General features: G+C 44.5%; 1 protein-coding gene across 1 annotated transcript in view; it reads right to left on the reverse strand.

Annotated features, from left to right (window-relative positions):
• CALN1 (calneuron 1) overlaps positions 1 to 22,703 on the reverse strand; it is a 142,446-nt gene that overhangs the window by 94,139 nt on the left and 25,604 nt on the right. The window contains 1 exon segment of the mRNA XM_033172231.1: positions 12,596 to 12,804. Within this exon segment, the coding sequence (XP_033028122.1) occupies positions 12,596 to 12,729 (134 nt within the window). The 5' untranslated portion in view covers positions 12,730 to 12,804.

The following is a 22,703-nucleotide window of genomic DNA, read 5'->3' on the forward strand; positions in this document are numbered from 1 at the left end:
TATTATGATCCTTCCTCACATCATAGTGGGACTTCCTCCTGTCTCCTCCTCCTGCGTCCCTTGTATATACCATTTTTGTAACCTCCAAAATTTCCTATAATTCTATTCTATTTTTAACATTAAATTCATTACTATTTCATATCTCCTAACTTTTGTTCTAACATTGCCTAATAGCTCATACTTATGTCTTATCTTAATCCTTATCACCTTCTAATTTACTCATCTATCGTCTACTCTACAACCTATCTTATCCTCAGGTTATATCTAACTTTCAATCATACAATGATCTTTTAAATACAATTTAAAATTCTTCCACTATTTCTCCACCGCGTCGTCTCTCTGGTCTCGGAGTTCCCGGTCATTTCTGCAAGCTCCATATAGTCCATCATTTTCATCTGCCATTCTTCTATTGTTGGTAGTTCTTCTGTCTTCCAATTCAAAACTCTGGCTGCTGTTGTGGCATACAGAAACAAATCCCTGTCGCTTTTAGCAATATCCTGGCCTAGGATGCCCAGTAAAAAGGCTTCTGGTTTCTTCTTGAATGTGTTTTTCAACACTTTTTTAATTTCATTATATATCTTCTCCCAGAAGTCTTTCACCTTAGGGCACAAATATTTTACTTCTAGCTCCCAAGCGGAGAAGCTATTTGCATTGCCTCCCCACCCCTTTGTATATGTAGCTCCTAAACGTCCTATAAAATGACTAGGTATTTGGTATTCCTGCATCTTGGGCAGAAATGCCATTTGTGCAAACAGCTGCAGGCACGTCCGCGTGGAAAGCATGAACTCTCTGAATAGAGAGCATGATCTGCACGCAGAACACCCTCTCACTGTCTATGGGTACAAGGATCTACAATCCCAGGATTTGACTTGAGAGCACAAGAAGAGCCTTGCTGGATCAGGCCAAAGACCCATAGAGTCAGCATCCTGTTTTCACAGTGGCCAACCAGATGCCTTTGGGAAGCCCACAAGCAGGTCATGAGCACAACAATGTTCTCCCCCATCCTGTGGCTTCCAGCAAATCATATTCAGACACATTGCTGCCTCTGACAGGTAGGAAGAAGACTGCTGCCTGGGACCTTTGAGAGAGCCCTATGGTCTGCCTGCCTGCCAAAACAGCTTGCTTCCTGAACTGTATTTCTGCTGTGTACAGAGACCAGCCATGAACTAAACCTATTTGCCACAAGGAGGAGAGATGAAACCAAGAAGCAAACCTACAACAGGTCTTGAACAAGAGGGGCCATTGCTCAGAGATAGAGTACATGTTTTCCCCCCACGTAGAGGGAAGATGCTCTACCATTGAGCTATGACCCTTCCCTAATCTAGAAGGATTAGTAGACTGACTTGCCTGTATAAATGCAGCTGACCTTCCAATGCTCATTTTAAATTGAGTCTGCCCTATCCAAGAGCCTTGGAATACCTAATAACAAAGTCTCTGTGTAATGTTCTCTTGGGTCTTTGTACTATACACAAATGAAGGCCCGTCCAGCTTTAAACACATACATAAATTGACATGCAGCCTGACATCCTGTTGATTACTTAATATCCCACCTTTCCTGACTACTCTCACACTACACACTTTAACCCACCCCCCACCCCCACCCCAGTTTTCTCCTGAATGGACCTACCTGATGCTTAGCAACTTCGTAGTTATTTTTGGAACCCAACCATCTTTCCCAGCGCGCTCAGCCCTAGTCAAGCGAGGTTTCCATTATGAGAGAAGCCTCAGCTCTCCTGCAATCCTGGAGAATTTGTGCATCTTGGACAAGGAGGGAAATTTGAGAGGGATGGAAGGGGCGGTAGAGAGTTTATAGAAATGACAACACTGAGATGTTGTTGTTGTTGTTGTTGTTGTTGTTGTTGTTGTTGTTGTTGTTTTTCTTATGGTCCACCCAATGATCTCCACAACTGGTTGCCCAGGGAAAACATCCTGGTGTGTTAGGAACATAGGAACCTGCTTTCTACTGAGTTGGGACCATCTAGCTTGTTGTGGGTCCATCTGTTTAGTCTGACTGGCAATGGCTCTCCTGTCCCAGCCCTAGCTGGAATCGCCTGGGGATGAGCACGGACCTTTCTGCAAGCAAAACAGGTGATCTACCACAGAGGTAAGGCCCTAAGCAATTATGTTTTTATTAACTAAACATAGAAGAGAGAGACAGAGGACTACAAAGGCAAGAGTACATATGGGTAGAGGAGACCACTTTCCCCATACACCCACTCTCACCCTTCGCAAATAAGAAATTAAACCTTCCTGTGGCTGTTGTTGTTGTTGTTCAGTCGTTCAGTCGTGTCCGACTCTTCGTGACCCCATGGACCAGAGTACGCCAGGCACGCCTATCCTTCACTGCCTCTCGCAGTTTGGCCAGACTCATGTTAGTAGCTTCAAGAACACTGTCCAACCATCTCATCCTCTGTCGTCCCCTTCTCCTTGTGCCCTCCATCTTTCCCAACATCAGGGTCTTTTCTAGGGATTCTTCTCTTCTCATGAGGTGGCCAAAGTACTGGAGCCTCAACTTCAGGATCTGTCCTTCTAGTGAGTACTCAGGGCTGATTTCTTTGAGAATGGATAGGTTTGATCTTCTTGCAGTCCACGGGACTCTCAAGAGTCTCCTCCAGCACCATAATTCAAAAGCATCAATTCTACGGCGATCAGCCTTCTTTATGGTCCAGCTCTCACTTCCATACATTACTACATTACTTCCTGTGGCTACTGTCCCTCATTCCTCTGCTAGCATCTTATACCCAGGACACAGTTTTAAGAACAATAATCTCTTTCAAAGGTAGAAATCCGAGGGGTACATTTTTCATCTGACACCTAAGCCTTTCCCTGAAGAGCAAAAGCTCCCAACGCTAGAAGACAAATGCCAATTCTGGAAGAGAACCTTCTCTTAAACCCAAAGCTCAAGCCACACTAAAGAGAAGGGGGCTCTCTCCCTACTCAGAGGAGACCCATTGAACTCAACAGGCATGGCAAACTTGGGTCCATTCATTTCAAGATGGTCTACTCTGAGTAGGACCAACATGAGAAGCAATCCAGGGGCGCTGAAAAGGAATCCCATTACAGATGATGATGATGATGATGATGATGATGATGATGATGATAATCTTGTGGCCCCTTCAGAAGAACCAACAGCTTGCTGTGGCTTCCTTGCTCATGCTGATTTTATGTAAGCACCTTCCACACCACACACGGTAACCAAAACCCACAGAGCGGCTCTCACTCTGCTTCCTAGGACGCCGCTCACACCCAGCCCTGGTGGGGAAGAATGTCAGCGGCCACCGGCACAACAGACCCAAGCCGGATCAATTCCAACGCTCCTCCGCCACCCTCTCCAGCGCCTTTTGCTCGCTAACAGGTCTCTCCTCGTCAGGATCTCTCCCACCCTCGCCTGTCCTTCAGAAGCAGCAGCAGCTGCCCAGAGCCGTCGTGAGCCCCCGAAGCCAACCTGATCGCTCACCTCCACCGCGGTCCTCGCGTGCCCGAGCGAAAAGCATCGCGGTGCGCTGCGCTCTCTTGGGCACATTTGGAGAAGGAGCCTTGCGCGCACAGGCGGCGGCGGTGCGCCGAGAAGGAAATGCAGGGCGGGGGCGGTTAGGTCTTACCTTCCAGGCAGGCGGCTCTGCTGCTCCTACAGGTCTGGATCCCGCCGCCTCCTCAGTCCTCCCTTCCGTCGTGCTTCCCCCTCTTTCTCCGCGTCTCTCCTTGCCTTCTTTTCTCCGCCACCCCAGATCTCTCACCGGAGGGAGAGAAAGAAAGAGAACCCGCGCCGGCCCCCCAGGGGGTCCCAAGCAACCTCCGCATAAAACCTCCCTTTTCCGAGGGACAGCAGCGGGGGAGGGAGGGGGCGCACAGCTCGCTCCAGCTCAGGTGCGCCCAGCTGGTCCCCACAGGTGCCCGGCCGGTCCCCAACGCGCTGCGCTCCGGGACAAATCTACCCAGCAGGTGGCCATGGCAGACGCCGGCCCCACCCGCTTCCGTGGGGGGGGGGGGAGCAGCGACGCACCTTTGCCCAACGGCAGCTCAGCCACCCAGCACAAGCTCCTTTCCGTGGAAGCCTGGAAAGGGGGAAAGAAATCCTGTTCTAAACAGCCCACCCACCCCCGGCGCGCGCGCTTTCCAGCTCCTCCTGCCTCGTCTCGCCCACGCTAAAACTCCAGCACGAGAAGAGGAGGAAAAAAGCAGACGGCTGGCCCTCGTGGTGCCTGGACGCCGGGGTCTCACAGTAACCCGTTCCTTACCAGGCATCAATCACCAACCTTGCCTGTAGATCCCCCCCCCCATAACCTCTGCGGAAATGCGAAAAAGGAGGGGAGGGTCGTAGCTCAGTGGCAGGGCATCTGCTTTGCATGCAGAAGGTGCCAGATCCGACCCACCCCCACCCCCACCCCCGCATCTCCAGGTAAGGATGAGAATACCCTCTGTGCTTTGTATGTTATGATTCAAAGACCTAAAAACACGATACCCAGAGGCGTTGCTATTGAGATATATTGAGACCCTGTATATTGGGCAAACGCTCAATTGAAAACGCTCAATTGTCAGCTGCCTTCATACTGACAAGTCAGACCACAAATCCTTCTAGGGAAAGGCTGCAGCTCAATGAGTAGAGTATCTATTTTGCATGCAGAAGGTCTCATGTTTGACCCCTGGTGTCTCCAGGTGGGGTTGGGAGAGACTCTCTTCCTGAAACCCTGTACTGTACAGCCCGTCACTGTAGGTGATACTGAGCTAGATAGACAGATGGTCTGACTCTCTCCAAGGCAGCTGCCCCTATTCCAAAGGATTTGAAAACACACACATACACCAACAAGGAGATTAGTAGTTGCAATCTGATTTCTATTAGTCACTGGGTGCTTCCAGACCATTGCTATGTTGCGGTGTGGTTCAATCACCTCTTGGGAAACCCAAGTCATGCAATTAGAGCTGGTTGCTCTCCCACCTTCCAAAAACCAGCCTGACTTTTTGCAATATGGAAAGTGATGGGGGAAAGTGTGTGATACCTCTTGCTTGATGCATCTAACCTCCCCACAAACAAATTGGGATCTTTCTCAGTAAAGAAGTCATATAGAGGCAACTTGTATTCCAAGATCCAACATCTTCCCCATTGAACCATGGTATTATTATTATTGTTATTATTTGTACCGCTCCTTCTGGAGAATATTCCAGCCAAGGTCATGTCTATTCTTGAAACCAATGCAGAACAAACAATTAAACAGATGGCATACAGTGCAAACCTAAGAATGTCTATAATGACTTCATTGACTTCACAGACTATTGTAATCAAGACTGGAGATCCAACTGCAACTGTCCAGGCTCATTGGACAGAGTCTCACAACTAAAGTACTTTGCATCACATGCTTAGAAACATAGAAAGCTGACTTACACCAAGGGAGACCATTGGTTCATCTCAGGGGTGGAGCAAGGGGGGTGGGGGTGGGCCGCCCCGGGTACCGCCCCGGGGGTAACACTTGCTGGCCCGCCACTTGCCTCCATGCTGTGCCGGCTCCGCCCAGGGAGCCGAGAGGCGAAAAAAACCTTTCAGCGGCTTTCCCCGTTGCTCAGCTGGCCTTCGGAGATGCGGCATGGAGGCAAGGGGCGGGCCAGCAAGTGTCAACCCCCCCCCCCGGGCCAGCTGCCCCGTCCCTCGCCTCCATGTCAGGGCTCCGCCCAGGGAGCCTAGTGGCAAAAAAAGCTGCTGAAAGGGGGTGGGGAAAGGAAAGGAAAGCAGGTGCTTCGCTCTCCTTCCCACCTTCAGCCCTTTCTCTGCCGCTCAGCTGACCTTCCAAAGCAACATCCAGCCCAACAATCAATGATGTATAAGGTTGGGCCAAGACATTTTAGCACCACAAAATGGTGCACCCCTCAACCAGGGAAGAAGGGGTGAGTGGAGTTCTACAACCAGAATGAGGGGGAAATAAAGATCTACATCGAGAACAAGGGTAGGAGGAGACCAGCAGCACCTCCTATTCACCAAGAGGCCACATTGGAAGGGGCTACAGCAGATCCAGCCACCATGGAGCATGCCACAGCTGTCCATGGTACCACGGCAGCAGCAGCAACAGTGGGCGATGCATTCCTTGGAGACTTGATCTGCTGTCCCTGTGGATCCTGCTACCTGAAGCTGTCACCTCATGGGTGGGCCGGCCCTGACCTTGTAACAAAACTAGGTCAAAAAAACCTGCACAATAAAAAAGAAGCATGGTTATGAAGAAACACACTTTAGACAAACACACATACAGCCACAACATCCAGCAAACAGGAGCAAAGCCATCTTCATGGGAAGCCCTGCCTACCACTCCACATGTACAACACAGGCAGAAGTCTCTAACCCAAACCAAATATGCTGATGCTGGAAGAAGATAAGAGGTGGATGGAATGCCCTCGGGGAGACATCTAAAACCAGAAATTCATGGCAAGAAAAAAATAATCAAATTTGCCTCTGCTCCTACCCTTTGGATCTTCTTCACCACTGAGTGCAGAAGTAGACCCCTTACTCATGAGCGAATGAATGAATGTACTTTATTCGGTCACAGACCAGCATAAAACAAGATATTTACATTTATAAAAACAATGTAAAAACAATGTAAAAAATATATGTTTAAATGGGTACTCATTACATGATGAGGGCATATTCAACATATCCAGCCCAACTTAAACCATGTCCTTAAAATCATTGATTAAACATAGATATAACTAATAAAATTTAGACTCGGGTATCGGTTCTATGAGATAGGCTACTAAAATATAGATCCAACAATATTTTAGGCCACTCATGAGCTAACTCATGAGCTAACTCTGGGGTCATTGATCTCTCAGCATTGGAGAACATAGGCACTAAAAAGTCTGTATCTCATTACTCTTTGGTCTAGGTCCAGACTTTTTGGTGCCCATGTTCTCCTGTGCTGAGAGATGGCTCCACGTCATCCTTTGACAGCTCCCTCCATAGGTTCTCCAGCAGGTCTCCCACCAGAGGGGCCCTGAAGGGGATTCTCAGCACTGTCTCTCAGAGACCCTACTTGTTCCTGATGATCTTCGATCTGTGGGGTGTCTGGTTCATCCTTAGAGGATGGCACCAGGTTAGGGCCAGGTGTGGGAGAGGGGACGTAGAAGCTCATTTGGCATTCAGAGGAATGGCACCCTCTGGGTCACTCTCACTTCATTGAACAATGCAGCTGGTAGTTAAATAATTATTATTTTTTTAAAAAATAAATAAACAGCAACCACTGCCGTTACTTGTCACAGTAAGCTTCCCATCCCTAGACTGCAAATGATTGTTCCACCCAGCCAGGAATATTCCGGAAAATGCTGCTCCACTACAGCTTATGATTAGGCCCAGACCCACTTTGTTTCATCAAGCTTGCTGCGTAATTTGCTTTCAGACAACACTTTTGGCTCAATAACCTATTCCTGCAATGTGACTAGGAACTAAAGTGATTTAGAAGTGGCATGCTGTCCAACATTTCTCAGATGAAAATAGGGGCAATCTATTCTACATCAGGAAGCTTCTCCTGCATCTGATCTCTGCACACACATAGATGTCACATACACATCTACATCTGTCACCTTGAGCCAATTACAACGTCTCTATGAAAACTACCTGGCGGGATTGTTGTAAAGCACAAATGTGTGAGGGAAGGGATCATGCGCAACATCTACAACAGATAAAGGGAATGAAATAAAATTGTAGCTGTATGTTGCCTTGAGTCCCTCTTAGGGAAAAAGGTGGCATATAATACTAATACTAAAATACTAATACAAACTGTGAGAATGTTCAGGAACATACCAGAGAGTAAATCCTATTGAACTCAGTGGGACTTAGTTCAGGGTAAAAATGCTTCGGATTGCAGTGCAAGGCTGCACTATCTTTACTCAATAACCTGGGAGTAAGCTCCATTGAATACAGTGGGGCTTACTTCTGAGTAGACCAAATAAGGCCCCGTTTACAATAAGGGAATCAACACTCCAAGCGTTTCCTAAGAAATGGCGGGCTCCTGAAGCATTTCAATTAAAGAATTTAAAGTGGATTGGCGACCTTTTCCTTCAAAGTTATCGGAAGGGCTTCGTATGCCACCATCACCATTTCCTTCATTTGGTGCAGGAATTTCATTTTCAGTATAAACAAGACTCCGTTTCTGCACACACCCCCACACAAATTTTAATTGTTCTCCAAGATGTGGAGGGGGTGAAAAAGGAAAAATGGGACATTCCAGGATCAAACAGAAACTGGGTTTGCTTCTGTATTTCTGGAAGTATCCCTGAGAAATCTGGACACTTGGAGGGTCTGAAATGGTTCTGTACATGGAAGAGCTGTTCCCATGCTGGGTGGAGGGCAGGATCAGTTCTGGGCAAGACCAGCAGGGAAAAGAAGCTGAGAAGATCTGACTAGTTTCAGTTTTGTATACAGTTGGGTAGCAGCAACTGCTACCCAACTATTACACTGCTAAGTAAAGTTTGTTCCTTCTAATCCAGTCAAATACTAGAATTTTACCACCAGGAGATTGCTAAATTTGATAGTGTAAGGACCACACAACTAGTGATTAAAGTATTTTTTTATTTAAAAAAAATCACCAGGATCTGGCTTGAGTAAATGGGGAGTGATCACCTGGCTGAAATCAAAACAAGGTGAGTAATACATGTAAATCGGAAGTGTGATAAATAAAGCTTTATTCTCCCCTCCTTCTGTTTTTCTGTGTCTAATGCTAGATTAGACACAGGAAAGCATCTACATTCCAGGACACCAGTTGGGCACATGTCAAGCTGGTTTCTCTTTGAAAACACACACAGAACGTAATGTCTTTCTGGCAGCCTAGTGGAAACCGAATCGTTGTTTGAGATGTGGGATCAACCAGCATATCTTTTTGAAACAGTTTGATTTTGATTAGCATGGTAGAGGTGGGCACCTGCTGCAAGATTTGGTCTGCACTCTGATTCAAAGCTTCAGAAACCAGTCCACCTCGATTTGTGGCATTTCATAGACTGCCCAATTTGGCTTGGGGGGGGGTCCATCTGAGACTGCTTTGTCTCTCTCCCAGCTCTTCACAATTATGATGCTTTCCCCTGCATAACATTTCCCCTCTTTTGATAGAATATTAAATTTGCATTCACACCAGCCTCTCAGGGAACAAACCCTGGCAAATTACTGGCAGATAGACCCAGGGTCTTTTGTGCTGGGCACCATTAAAGCTGATTCATGAGTGGGAAGAACAATTAATACTACGTAGAAAGCAAATCCTATCATCACCATCAATTCCCCCCCCCCGGTTATTTCTCACATAGAATCCAAAACAGCCTAAAACATCTGCAAACGTAACATCAAAATAGGATAAAATCACTGCCACTGATTTCGAGCTCGACCTGTTGCTTCACAATGAACCTCTGCTTCTGCTCTCTCCCCTCCCTGTCCTTAAGCTTGGAGACATATGTTCTGCTTTTGCAAAGCTGCTTTGTCCCCAAAGCTCTAGGATTGGTTGATTCTTGGTAAACCATTCCCTCTGATTACAAGCCAGACCTGTCAGTTGCGAAGCAGCTCTGCCTCCCACAACCCGAGACATAAGCTCTGATTTAAAAGGGTTTTTTTATATACTTTCCAGGTAAAAATTATTCTCTCTGATTGCAAGTTTGACCTGTCAGTCACAATGGAACCCTTCCTCTATACCCTCTCCCCCACTCAGCTCACGGTTTGCTCTCCCCCCCCCCCCATCAACCCACCCTGGACCCATGACATGGCTGTTCACTCTCTACCTTAGAACATATCTATACCATCAGGTGCCACAGAAAGGCATTAGACATATCAAGAGACCCATCGCACCCTGGTCACCGGTTCTTTGAGCTTCTGCCATCAGGACGGAGATACAGAACAATGAAGGTGAGAACGAGCCGTCTCAAGAACAGTTTCTTTCCTAGAGCAATTTTGGCCTTAAATGGAAACTCTGGATTCTGAAGTCATCTTATTTTATTTGTTATATTGTCCTGTATTGTACTGTGTTTATTAGCATTTTAAAATTATGTGGAGTGCCTTATTTGAGTTGATATAGCAACCGAGGAATTTCGTTGTTTCCCGCAAGGGGACAATGAGAATAAAGATCTATTCTATTCTATTCTATTCTATTCTATTCTATTCTATTCTATTCTATTCTATTATGGTAAGGTTAGAGGCATTACTTTCTCTTTCAACCAATGCTTGTTAGCAGCATTGTTTTTTGAAACCTGGATCACTGAGGAACCACAAAGCACTTCAGAAATCAATTTATGTTGCCTTCTACATAGCTGCCACTTTACTTGCCATGAATGTGTGGGTCTTCTGAATGCCCTCCTTGCCCCCCAGCTCAAGAGTCATCTTAATATGTTGCACACTCCATGTCTTACAGCATCATGTAGGAAGCCGTACAGTAAAACAGTCACCTCTGTGCACCGATAAGTATCCTCTGTATATCAGTATGTTGACACCATTTCCCAGCCCCTCTCGTTCTAAAGACTACCGAAAATAATTTTTTAAAAAGTCTACGGAAACAGTGAGGGTAGGGGATTAGATACCACGGTTGCACACTTGTTTGAAACATGCTGATGGGTATGTACAGAGAACATGGAGAGTAGCTACCACTTTAGAGGATAATATTGCACACTCACATCAAGGTTGCTCTTCCATGGTGTTTCCATAGAATCATAGAAATGTAGAGTTGGAAGGTTCTCCAAGGGTCTTCTAGTCCAAGCAATGCAGAAATCTCAACAAAAGCACCCATGGCAGATGGCCATCTGAAGGAGAGCCCACCACCTCCCGAGGGAGTCCGTTCCACTCTTGAACTGCTCTTACTGTCCTAAAGTTCTTCTTGATGTTTAGTCAGAATCTCCTTTCTTGTAATTTGATGTCATTGGTTCAAGTCTTACCCTCCGGAGCAGGAAAAAACAAGCTCATTCCGTCTTCCATGCATGACAGCCCTTTAGATATTAGATGATGGCTATCACCTCTCAGTCTCCTCTTATCCAGGCTAAACATATATTTATCACTCAAGATCCTGCTCAGTGTTCTGACACTGAAGAAGTCTTGACAAGTGATAACAGAAGACGGGGACTTCTTGGTGGCAGCACCTTAGCTGTGAAACTCTCCTAAGGATAGTCTGGATTTCATTGATGGCTTTCATAGGCAATCCAAACATTAAAAAACGTCATAAATCATTTAATGGTATGTTTGATTCTGTGGTATGTTTTAATTTTGTTGAGTTTCATAGTAGTTTTAATATTCTCATTTTCCCCCCCACAACACTATAACAGTTGTGAACTACACTGGAGCCTCTTATGTGTCAGGAAGGAAACAGAAAGATCTGAAAACCAAGATGCTAACAAATTAAGAAATGTAAAAGATATGCAAAACTGGGAATTCCAAATGGAACACATTTGCTTTGGTAACAAGCTCATCTGAATCTCCAGAATGTGGGGTGAAACGCTGAAGAGCATTTCAGAAGCTAATTTCAACCAAAGTTGGGCAGCCATGATATTAGATAGGAAATACACAAATGAGAAAGCAAACCACACCAAAGCATCGGTTTAAGGCTTTGCTTTCTTCCAAACAATATATTGCCAAGTTCTGGTTTCCAACAAATGGAATGGAAGCTGACCTGTAATGGGTGCAATGAGGAATGCCATCAGTTGTCTTAGCTTCAGATGCCGTATGGAAATCACAACGGATCCTTCTAAGGAAAGATGCCTCATAGTTTGCATATTTGGTTTCAAGGTTGGAATTGTTTTGAGTGAGCTTCACATTATAATTCTGAGCTGCTGAATGGCTTATCTTATATCTGTTGGGGTTTTTGTTTTTAGTGAATTATTTATTTATTTCATTCATAATAGTGTGGGGTTTCTTCCCCCATGCCAAAGTCTTGTGCAGTACATCAAGAATTAGTCATTGCCCATCCCTGCTCCTTTGCACTCACCTAAATGCTCTCTCCCACTTGGCTCTACAGAAAAGAGTGTAAAGGGAACCTTCTGGTTGAAGATTATAATGCTGCTCGTTGAGAGTTTTGTTGCCTCTTCTCTGAGGTCTTGTAGAGAGTCACTGTTGGTGGTCTCCTATGTCTCAGACGCATGACTCATAACAGCTAGAAGCTGTGCATTCAGTGTTCTGGGCCTAAGCCTGTGGAACTCCCTCCCAACTGAAATAAGACAGAAACCCTCCTTGCTGAGCAGCAGGTGTACGGCTAAGACTCTCATGTTCCAGCAAGCATTTAAAATAAGTGATAATTTTGTTGTTATTTTATTGCCCCATTTTCTGCAGATCATTTTTATGTGCACCAATTAGAAATGCACATAATTAAGCAGTATACAAACACCTTAAATAAATAATAATGATGATGCCTTTTTCAGCAGGGGTCAAGGAAGCCATAACCATGGACAGCTCACTTTGGCTCTGCTGGCTAGAACAGGCAGGCAAGCGAGGGCTGCCTGGTGACACACTGAGGTTGTGGGAGATAGTGTCCCATTTGCCCCAACAGACTAGCCTCCACTGCCCTTTTTTGCTTTGCCCCCCCCTGTAGAATGATTTGCTTCTGGGGGGTGGGGGTATCATCGGAAAATCAAGAAAGAGAAAACAAATCATGAAACTAACCAGTTGGAAAATTCCAGCTCTCTGTTTCTCTGCAAACAATCTTCCAGTATCCTCTCATTGGAAGTGGGAGAGTCTTCCCTTTGGTCCTCCTCTGGTTTGGGCTGACCCTCTCCATGTTGTGCTGTCAGCCTCATTGGGCAGAAGAAAGGTGGCTGTTCCCAGGAGAAGCCCAAGTGTTTCAGGACAACATCAAAGGCAGCAATGTGACTCTGAAAGAAATGTGACGGGAAGTTCACTGCACAGCTTCCACCAGTTTATAGTTTATTTAAAATAAACCATTTCTCCCTTATTATTCATGCTGCCCTCCTTCTCCACCCCTCCTTTACAAAACAACAACAATTAATTCCTTTGCAATAGCAGGACGAGAGCGAACCATTGCAACTGCGCAGCAGATGTTTGGAGAGTCATAAAAGCTCAATGCTACCAAAGTATATTTGTTTGTAAATGGCCCGCATTTATGGATATGGCCTCAGCTATTTACAAGTCACAAGGAGTTGTTGGTTTAATGGCATTTCATTTGCTTGCTTTGTAAATGTCACATTCGGAGAGGTTGTTCCAGTCAGGGCTTCATTGCAAGAAAAGGTGGTGCTGAAATTTGGAACCGGGGGAGCTTTGGGAATGCTGCATTTCCCAGGCTTCCCAGAAAGCAGGGTTGGAGGGGGGGACCCACAGTAGTACCTCAGCATTATTGCTGCTGCTTTGGGTATGTACCTTTCTTTATACACTTTGTTTTGTCTATTCTGTTTTATTATACAATGTGTATGTGGGTAGCTCAATTCTGTTATCATTCTATGGTTGTATGCTTTGTATTGTATTGTCAGCTGATGAAGACTATCAAGGAACAGTAGTATCATTCCGTAAACACTGTCCTTGAGACTTTTGGGACGTCTTCTGTTGAAACTTTTGAAAAACTTTTGAGAAAACTTTTTAGATTTTTGAGACGTCTTCTGTTGAAACCTTTGAATAACCATTGTGAGACTGACCTTTGGCGCCTATCTTGAACGTTCTACGCCACTAGTCTGTTACATTGTATATATGAACTCTAATAGATTTATTTCTACCTTTTGAATGATATCATTATTCTATTATATAGGCTTTAACAGTTATGAGCCTACGTGCTGTGTCTATATTTCTGTGACTTCTCCATACTTAACAGAAGACTCTTCCTAGATCAAATGAACTGTTGCCTCCCAAATGCCTCTGTGAAAGATTATAGGCAATGAACAAATGTAACGACTCTTCATCACTGTGTGCCCCCTCCAGCAACTATTATCCTTTGGTAGAGACAAGAGAGAAATTCACTTCGGTTCATATTTAAATGTGAATCTACCTAATTCACACTTTCTGAAAGAATACGCAAGCTGAAACACAGACATCCTTCAAAATTCATGCTGCTCCAAATTTTGCAATGGAATTCTCCAGCCAAGTAATATGAAAGTGCATTCTAAAAGTACCTGTATTCATGAAGACAACGTACAAAAATTCATTATTTGGGGGGAAACTGCTTTGCAAAAAAAAAAAGTGTATATTAAGTAAATTGCTTATAAAATGCGTAGATTAGGAGATATTTCCACTAACATGCTAATGAACATCCATGTGGACTGTGCATTGGCACATTGCCTCTGAACCTGGAGAGAACTATGTTGTTGTCGTTCAGTCATGTCTGACTCTTCGTGACCCCATGGACCAGAGCACGCTAGGCACGCCTATCTTTCACTGCCTCCCGCATTTTGGCCAAACTCATGCTAGTCGCTTCAAGAACACTGTCCAACCATCTCATCCTCTGCCGTCCCCTTCTCCTTGTGCCCTCCATCTTTCCCAACATCAGGGTCTTTTCTAGGGAGTCTTCTTGATTTATTTATTTGTTAATTTTATATCTCGCCTTTCCTCCCAAAGGAACCAAGGGCAGCAAACAACAAGTGATAGAAACAATAAAAAACCATTAAAAACAATTCCAATATAGAGGCAAGCTGTGAAAGATGTTGGCTTAAAAGACTTATTGAAAGAAGAAGGTCTATAATAGATGATGAAAAGAAAACATCATCTATTGTAGACCTTCTTCTTTCAAGAAGTCTTTTAAGCCAAGATCTTTCACAGCTTGCCTCTAAATTGCAATTGTTTTTAAAGAAAACAGAGATGGCACCTGCCTAATACGCAAGGGGAGGGAAATCCAACTATCCACAACACTAAAGGTCTGATTTCTACATTGTGCTAAAAAAAGAACAAAATAAACTCCTGATAAGATGGTGTCTGCAAGAGGCCCTCATATGCAGGACACAGTGATTGATTGGGTATATGACAGGTGAGATTATTTTTCAAGCATCCTGGTCCAAATTTGTATAGACCTATCAATAAAGATGGTTGGATGAACATTCCTTCATGGCATTGGGGCCCTGGGGTGCTCAACAAGAGAGCTAAGATAAAATATTTCCCTGACTGCACTGCCTCCAAGTTGTATCCACAGAAGAGGATGATGATGATGATGATGATGATGATGATGATTATTATTATTATTCCTTTCCCATTTAAAGGCTAACCAACCTAATTCACATTTTCTGAAACAATGCACAAACCAAAACACAACCTTTCTTCAAAATTTGTGCTTCTCTGAATTTTGCAAGACGGTTCGTCAGCGGCGTAATACATATAAAAAGTCACAGACTACTGGAAAGTGTGTATATCATGCAAATGACAAAAATGCATTATATTAAGGAAAATTGCTTTGCAAAAGTGGTGGGTATTTGGGGAAATTGCATGTAAGTGTGTATATATTGAGAGAAATTCACACTTAGATGTTGATGAATTTTCATGAGGGCTTCTCTTTTTTGGGGGGGAACTACATGTGGAAATGTAGAGAACTGTGTGACTGGAAAAAAGGATAAATTTCCATGCAGAGTTTCCCAAAAGGAGAAAGCAAGGATTCCCACAAAAAACTATGCTGGAAGAGTATTTCACCCCATGGGACCAGCGACACTAAATGTCTGACTTCTAGTTGTGGCCAGTTATGTCTCTGTAACATGGGATGAAACTAATTAATGGCACTACTTTGGATAATCTCAGTGATCAAGTTGGGATATGAGGGCTGAAGTGGTCTCCTCGCAGGATCTTGGTTCAGGTTGCTCAGGGCTTTATATATCAACACAAGAATCTCAAACCTGCCCTGGTAGGAAGGATTCAGGCTCAGTCCATTGGTTCTGCAAACTGACTAGCATCTTTCATTTACCCTCTCCTTGAACTTTCCCATCCCAGCTGGTCATTAGAACAGCTTGCAACTCAGAATGTGAAGCTGAGTTTGCTTATTTTCTCCTCCCTCCCCAAACCATTTCCCTTTTGTGCCGCGCATGTTTCTTTTTCTTTGTAAGCATGAACTGCTTTTTGTGCTCTGGGAAATGTGACTGAAGAGTGTGACAAACACACTCCTGTAGCCCAGTGACCTTGATCACACATGCACAGTTCACAGGTTTCTTATTGAGGTGTGTGTATACATATAGTGTTTTCCACTTGTGCAGTGGGACATTATTCCTTCTCCTCCCACAAACCGCATGCCCCCTCCCCAAATCTTGGGGTTCCTTCAACCCTCCAGAGCAGAAGGGGGCATGAGGGGAGGAAAGCAGGGCAGTCCTACTGCCAGGACACTTTACTCAGTGCTACTTTGGATACAACCCACATTTTTTTCTTCTTCTGCATACTGCAGGATTAACCAAAACATGCTGACACCTTTCTCCTGCTTCATAGTGACCTCACTATGGCTCTAATAATATTTTTCAAAGAAGAGGCCATAGAAGTGAACACTCGCTTCCTGTCAAAAAGACAGAGGCTAAAACAAAACTTCGTAAGTCACCAAACTGGCGTTCAGGGAAGAAATGCATCTGTTCAGACTTCATAACTACGAGCTCTCCTAACTACAAGCAAACCCACCACCAGGCACACACATTTTATAATACAGAGACTTCCTCCAGAAAGCATTTTTTTTTAAAAAAGACCATACACACGATAAAAGGAAACTTAAATATATTCTCTTTAAAAGTAGAAGACCGTATTATAGATACCTTTCAAATCCTGTTATCGCAAAGAAAGGATTTAGACCTCTTTTCTCTTAGCGAGATCGCTTTCACAGAACCATGCTGTCTGCTTCCAAAAGCAATTCATGTAAGGCAAAGTTTAGGATGACTATACCTGCACTCATTTGTTCACCTGAAACTACTGTAGCCAACCCAGAGGTCTAGAATTTTTATCAATCTATCACCAGTTGCCTTTTTTTTTTAATGGAGGAGGAGAGAAGAAACAGGCGATGATCTCTACAATGCTTTTCTTGTTTAAGAACTGACTCTCTCTCCCTTCCCCCAACCCCTAAGCAGTGTCGCATGAAACTGTTCAAAAGCTGGACTGGGTTACACAGTGAACCAAGCCAAAAGCTAAATCAGCATTTCTTCAGCCTTACATTCTTTCAACAGCAATTAATTAGAATCTTCTACTGCTTGGGAGCTGGGAATGAGTCTTGCTAAATCACTAGAGAGGCTAGTCCAATGAGGAGTGGTTGAAAGAGCCTGGGTATGATACGCTGCGGCACAGAGAAAGATAAGGGAAGGCATGGTTGGTCTTCGGGGTTAGGACAACTACCACCCAGTTGATAACATTTCCTTCATTTGACAGTTGCCAGAGAGTGTCAGGCAAACCTGGGGAAAGCTTCTTGTGGTTTCACCTAGAGGTTCTGCTACTGTCAAGTGATATATATGTATTTTGTTAAATAAATCAAATAAAACTGATTATCTAGACCAGTGTTTCCCAAACTGGGGTCTTCAGCTGTTTTTGGACTACAACTCCCATCATCCTTAGCTAGCAGGACCAGTGGTCAGGGATGATGGGAATTGTAGTCTAAAAACAACTGGAGATCCATGTTTGAGAAAGCCTGATCTAGACCCATCTCAATCTGGCTTCATAAGAGGAGACTGCTGGATCAGGCCAAGGACCCATCAAGCCTGATATCCTGTTCTCAAAGTAGCCAACCAGATGCCTATGGGAAGCCCGCAAGCAGGACGTGAGCACAGGCGCATGCTCCTCTCCTGCCATTTTCCAGCAACTGATGTTCAGACCTGTGGCACTGAAACAGCCTTAGCCACCTTGATTGACGACTTTTATCAGGAGAAGTTCAAGGGGAGTGTAAACAAATAATTTTTGGATTTTGTAGATATTGTCTCCCCCCATTTAATTTATTTCTACTCTACATTGGAAACCAATTTCCCAACACCCTCTGAAAGAGAATGTGATGCTCAGGCTGATAAGTATGTGGAGAAGCAATGAGATACCATGTGGATTTTACATTAATTTTACTCTCTGGCCTTTCTGTTTGGAACATCTGTGTTTTGCCTGTGCTCAGAACCCAACTCTATTGGTACCTAACCAGCTGGGCACCTCTCTTGCCTTCTCCGGGGGCCAGAATGGGACATTGGCTCATGGCTTATGTTCTTCACTGCTAACACTTGTCCTACATGTTCCAACACATTTTCCTTTCACACCATGTTATGGAAATAGATCCAATTTTAGGACTATTAGAGAGTTCTGAATCGCTGAACATGAAGGCCCTGAATTCTCCAAAGGGACTGTGCCTGGAACAGCTGTTGATTCTCGTTTTAACGCTATTTGGAAACTGACGCTGCTAATAAAGCTTGAAATTGCCCTAGTTTAGTCACATCATTGAGCAGATGTGAAATTCCCTTAACACGAAGTCAAGCATGAAAAAGGTGGAGAGGGGATTCAAAGCAGGAGGAAAACGCCTGGCTCACAGGCACTCACTTGTAGCTTCAACATGGGTAAAGACCTTCCTCTCCAAGGTACGTCCCACTATGACTGTGTACAGAATACCTTATAGTGGATTTACAAGCAGCATGGTGACAAGGTTCAGGTGTAAGAAGTAAGGAGCCAGAGACCTGTGCTGTTTCCAGAAACAGGAAGGCTCAAGGAGGAGGCCTTACTCTGGTCTCCTGGACCAAACCCCAACCATAACTGCTGGAACCAAGATGAACCAAGATGATAAAGGGTCTGGAAATCAAGCCTTACAATGGACTGTTGAGGGAGTTGGGTATGCTTAGTCTGAAGAAGAGAAGACGGAGAAGTGATATGATAGCCATCTTCAGTTATGTGAAGACATGTCAGTTATCTGAAGGCATGGAGCAAGCTTATTTTATGCTGCTCCAGAGGGGAGGACCCAAACAAATACATTAAAATGACATGAAATGAGATTCTTCATCACTTTCTGATGGCAAGAGCTGTTTGACAGTGGAATGGACCACCTCAGAAGACGGTGGACTCTCCTTCATTGGATGGCCCTCTGTCAATGATTCTTTAGCTATGATTCCTGCGTTGCTGAGGGTTGGACAAGATGACCCTTTGGATTCCTTCTGACCCTGCAGTCTTATCATTTGAAGATGTTTTAGGGACAACTTGCAGTCAAAGAGACCCAGATTCTCCAGGCACCCTTGCTCTTGAGTGAACCTGTTCATTTCCATTTCTCTTTGGTCCATGGGGTCACGAAGAGTTGGACAAGACTGAACAACAACAACATGTCTAGTACTCCACACTTCCACACCAGTTTGTGATTTATTTATTTTATTGAGAATTTTTCCTAATACATGCATGTCTGTATGTGATTTCCCCCAGTGTCTACTACGTCTTTGCAAAGCAATTTCCCCTATTAAAATACAGCAGGATAGCAGTGAGAGTCCAATGATGTGACAGTTATATGCCAAAGAAGCATTGAAGAAAGATGGCAAGTGCAATTCTGCTGTGAAAACTATTGTGCTAGTTTTCCTGATTATAATGCCAGCACTTCTGCCCCACTTTCTAATGTCCCTTTTACATGGCAGTACTTGTGTTAATGGAACAGTGGTTTTTTGATCAATGTATGACCATGTGATGCTAAATTGTAAGCAATGGGAAAGAATTGTATGGCAACATACAGCCCCACATTTTGTTGTGTGAAATTACACTGCGGGAACCCCCCTCCCCCCCCCCGGAATTTCTGACTTAACAAGGTTGCAAATTGATTTTTCCCCAGAAACAATTAACAAGGAAATGCATGCTAAACATCTGCTAAATTCCACTAGACTTCCAGAAGTAGCTTTTATGTCCTGTTAAAGGTCGCATAAAACATGGAAATTAAGATGTGAGGAAACACTGGGAAGATGGAGTAAACTGCCTTCTGAATGCAGCCAGAGAAATCGCAAGAGAAGCAAAATGAAATATTAACGATAAATAAGATGTAAAGCTCCCAGAGTCTTTGTTTCCAGGGAGCACCAATGGCGAAGTATAGAAACCAGAGGCGGCAAGAGATTGTGTGTTAGAGCAAAATGACAATTAAAGAAGAAAAAAGAAGAAGAAGAAGAAGCTGCGAGTCACTAGAGTGTGTCATTCCCTCAGAAATACTTCGATAACTCAAGTATGAAATTGTTGGTTTTTAAAATAAAGTATCTAAGTACACCATAAGAAATTAAAAGGGACCTTGCAGAAGTCCGGGAAACTGCAGAGCAATCAACTGTCATCCCAGGTAAAACTGCCAGAAGGGGCTGTTGCACCATAATTGTTATTCAACATACAGAAGAATAATCCATGCTGAGGATGAATTCAGCATGAATTCACCAGCCTTTTATAATTCTTTGAGAATGTGGAACAAACATGTAGATGTGCAGCTGTTGGGTAGAAATGGTATAATCAATCATTTACCAGCTTTGAAGATGGCTTTCATATCACTTCTGAATCAGCCTCAATCCATGCAATGTGGTCTGGAGCCACACATCCACCCCACCCCCACTGCCCATATTATCAGTAGAAATTGCTTCCATTAATCTGATTTGGGGCCTTTGTCACACAACCGCAGTAAGTCAGATGTTGTTGTTGTTCAGTCGTTCAGTCGTGTCCGACTCTTCGTGACCCCATGGACCAGAGCACGCCAGGCACGCCTATCCTTCACTGCCTCTCGCAGTTTGGCCAAACTCATGTTAGTAGCTTTGAGACACTGTCCAACCATCTCATCCTCTGTCGTCCCCTACTCCTTGTGCCCTCCATCTTTCCCAAGTCAGATAAGATTCTGCAAAGGAAGTCTCTGAAGATCTTGCGGGTATGTGACGTACATAGTCATTTATCTTTAGGAAACTTTCAACCTACCTTAAGTGTTTCAATACTTATTGTTTTTTATTACATTTATTTATTATTTATATGCAGTGGTACCTCGGTTTTCGAGCACCTCAGAAGCCGAACGTTTCGGTTTTCAAGCGCCGAAAACCCAGAAGTAAATGCTTCCGTTTTCGAACGCGCCTCAGAAGTCGAATGGCTTCTGCTGGGTTTCCCCCCCCCCTGCCTTCAATTTTTTTTATTGACATTGCAGACTGCCCTTTGCGCCTTGCTTGTTGAACGTTTCAGAAGTCAAATGGTCTTCCGGAATGGATTACATCCAACAATCGAGGTACCACTGTATTAAATTTACATGTCACCCTTCCTCTGAAGAACACAGGGCACTTTACAGCATAAAAATACAAACTGAGAACACAAAATACATGAAAAACAAACAAATACAAGCCAACCAACCAATTGTTAGGGCGCCAACAAGTTGGCATGCTGAAGTGCAGCAGTCAGTCAGATAAACCAAGGTCGAACAGTCTGGGTCAGAACCCAGCTGAAGTCAGGTATCAGTATGGGGTCAGAAGAAGCCGAAGTCAGAACAGTCCAAGTCAGAAACCAGCCAAGTCAGTCAGGGAAAAGCCAGGAGCCAGGAACAAGCCAACGGTCAGGAACAAGCCGAGGGTCAGGAACAAGCCGAGGGTCAGGAACAAGCCAGGAATCAAGAACAGAACGAGCAAGAGCAACCACGCACTCAGCATAGCAGTTGCAGGTGCTAGTGAAGGGAGCAGCCAGCCTTTCTTAAGTAGCTGCCCTGCAACCACGTCTCTTACGAGTTGCAGCTGCCTCTAATTGTTCCCTGCGTCTCTCAGCTCTATACTCTACAGCTGAGAAGGGAGGAGGGGAAGGGCTCTGTTTCTCTCCTCACAAGGGCCTGATTCTGGCTCGACTTCCTCCTCCTCCTGTTCTGGTCTTTCCCCCTCTCCATCTGACTTTTCCTCTTCCGAGGAGTGCCGCCACCAGTCTTCTCCAGGTACGAACTCCTCCATTTCCCCAGGTTCTTCCATGGGTGCAGCCTCGCCAGGGGGGGGGGGGGCTTGCCACCACTCCTCCTCATCTGGCTCAACCCTGACACCAATAACCCCACCTCCCACAAACACCTTTAAAATGCTATAGATGATTTAATCTACCAAAGGCCAGCTTATAGAAGAGCATTTTTGCCTGATTCCTAAAGCTATGGAATGAAGGTGTCAAGCCAGCCTCTCTAGTGGCTAATTCCACCGGCTTCTGCCTCCCTGCCTCCCTTTGTGCCACTACGCTTGCCACCTAGCTAGATGCAGCAACTATCTTTGGAAACGATAATATGTGTGCACGTGTTGTATGATTGAAAGCTCTTGAACAGATGGGATTAACTGGTGCTGTTGCCTTGGACTCTGTGCCTCTCCCCTCCAATCCCAGGTTTCACTCATGACACCTTTTCTCCATCCTTCTCCACAACTCCCAGATCAGACACGTCTGTTTGTGAGGTGTGATGAATGACACATTTTGCTTAAAGATGTTCTACCGTTTCATGAACATTTTTAATTCATAAGTCTAATTTAAACTGTCAGCAGTCAGGCTGATACATAGGATTCGTTTGATATATACCCCTAATTCAGTGCAAAATATTGTGACTATAAAGAATAAATCTATGACATCTGATTCTGGTTTTATTTTTTATTTTTGTGCCTAGGCAAATATCTTAGCTTTCAAACAGTGCCAGGTTACCAAATAGGCAGAACAGGCACCAGCCCATGGGCCCCAAACATTTTAGGGGGCCTGCCCCTTGGTTTATTAAAATTGTTGGCTGGTAAAATAAAAAAACAAATTAGGAGAATTTGCTAATTTCCTGAGATTTCGACTGCCTAGGGGCCTCCATCCGGCACTGGTTTCAAATATGGTGTGATAATGGGAGGGTTTTTCCACTGGGGGAGGAACGGGGGGAGTGCACCACTCC

This window comes from Lacerta agilis, chromosome 15, assembly GCF_009819535.1.
Source record: "Lacerta agilis isolate rLacAgi1 chromosome 15, rLacAgi1.pri, whole genome shotgun sequence".
In the NCBI taxonomy this organism is placed as follows: domain Eukaryota; kingdom Metazoa; phylum Chordata; class Lepidosauria; order Squamata; family Lacertidae; genus Lacerta; species Lacerta agilis.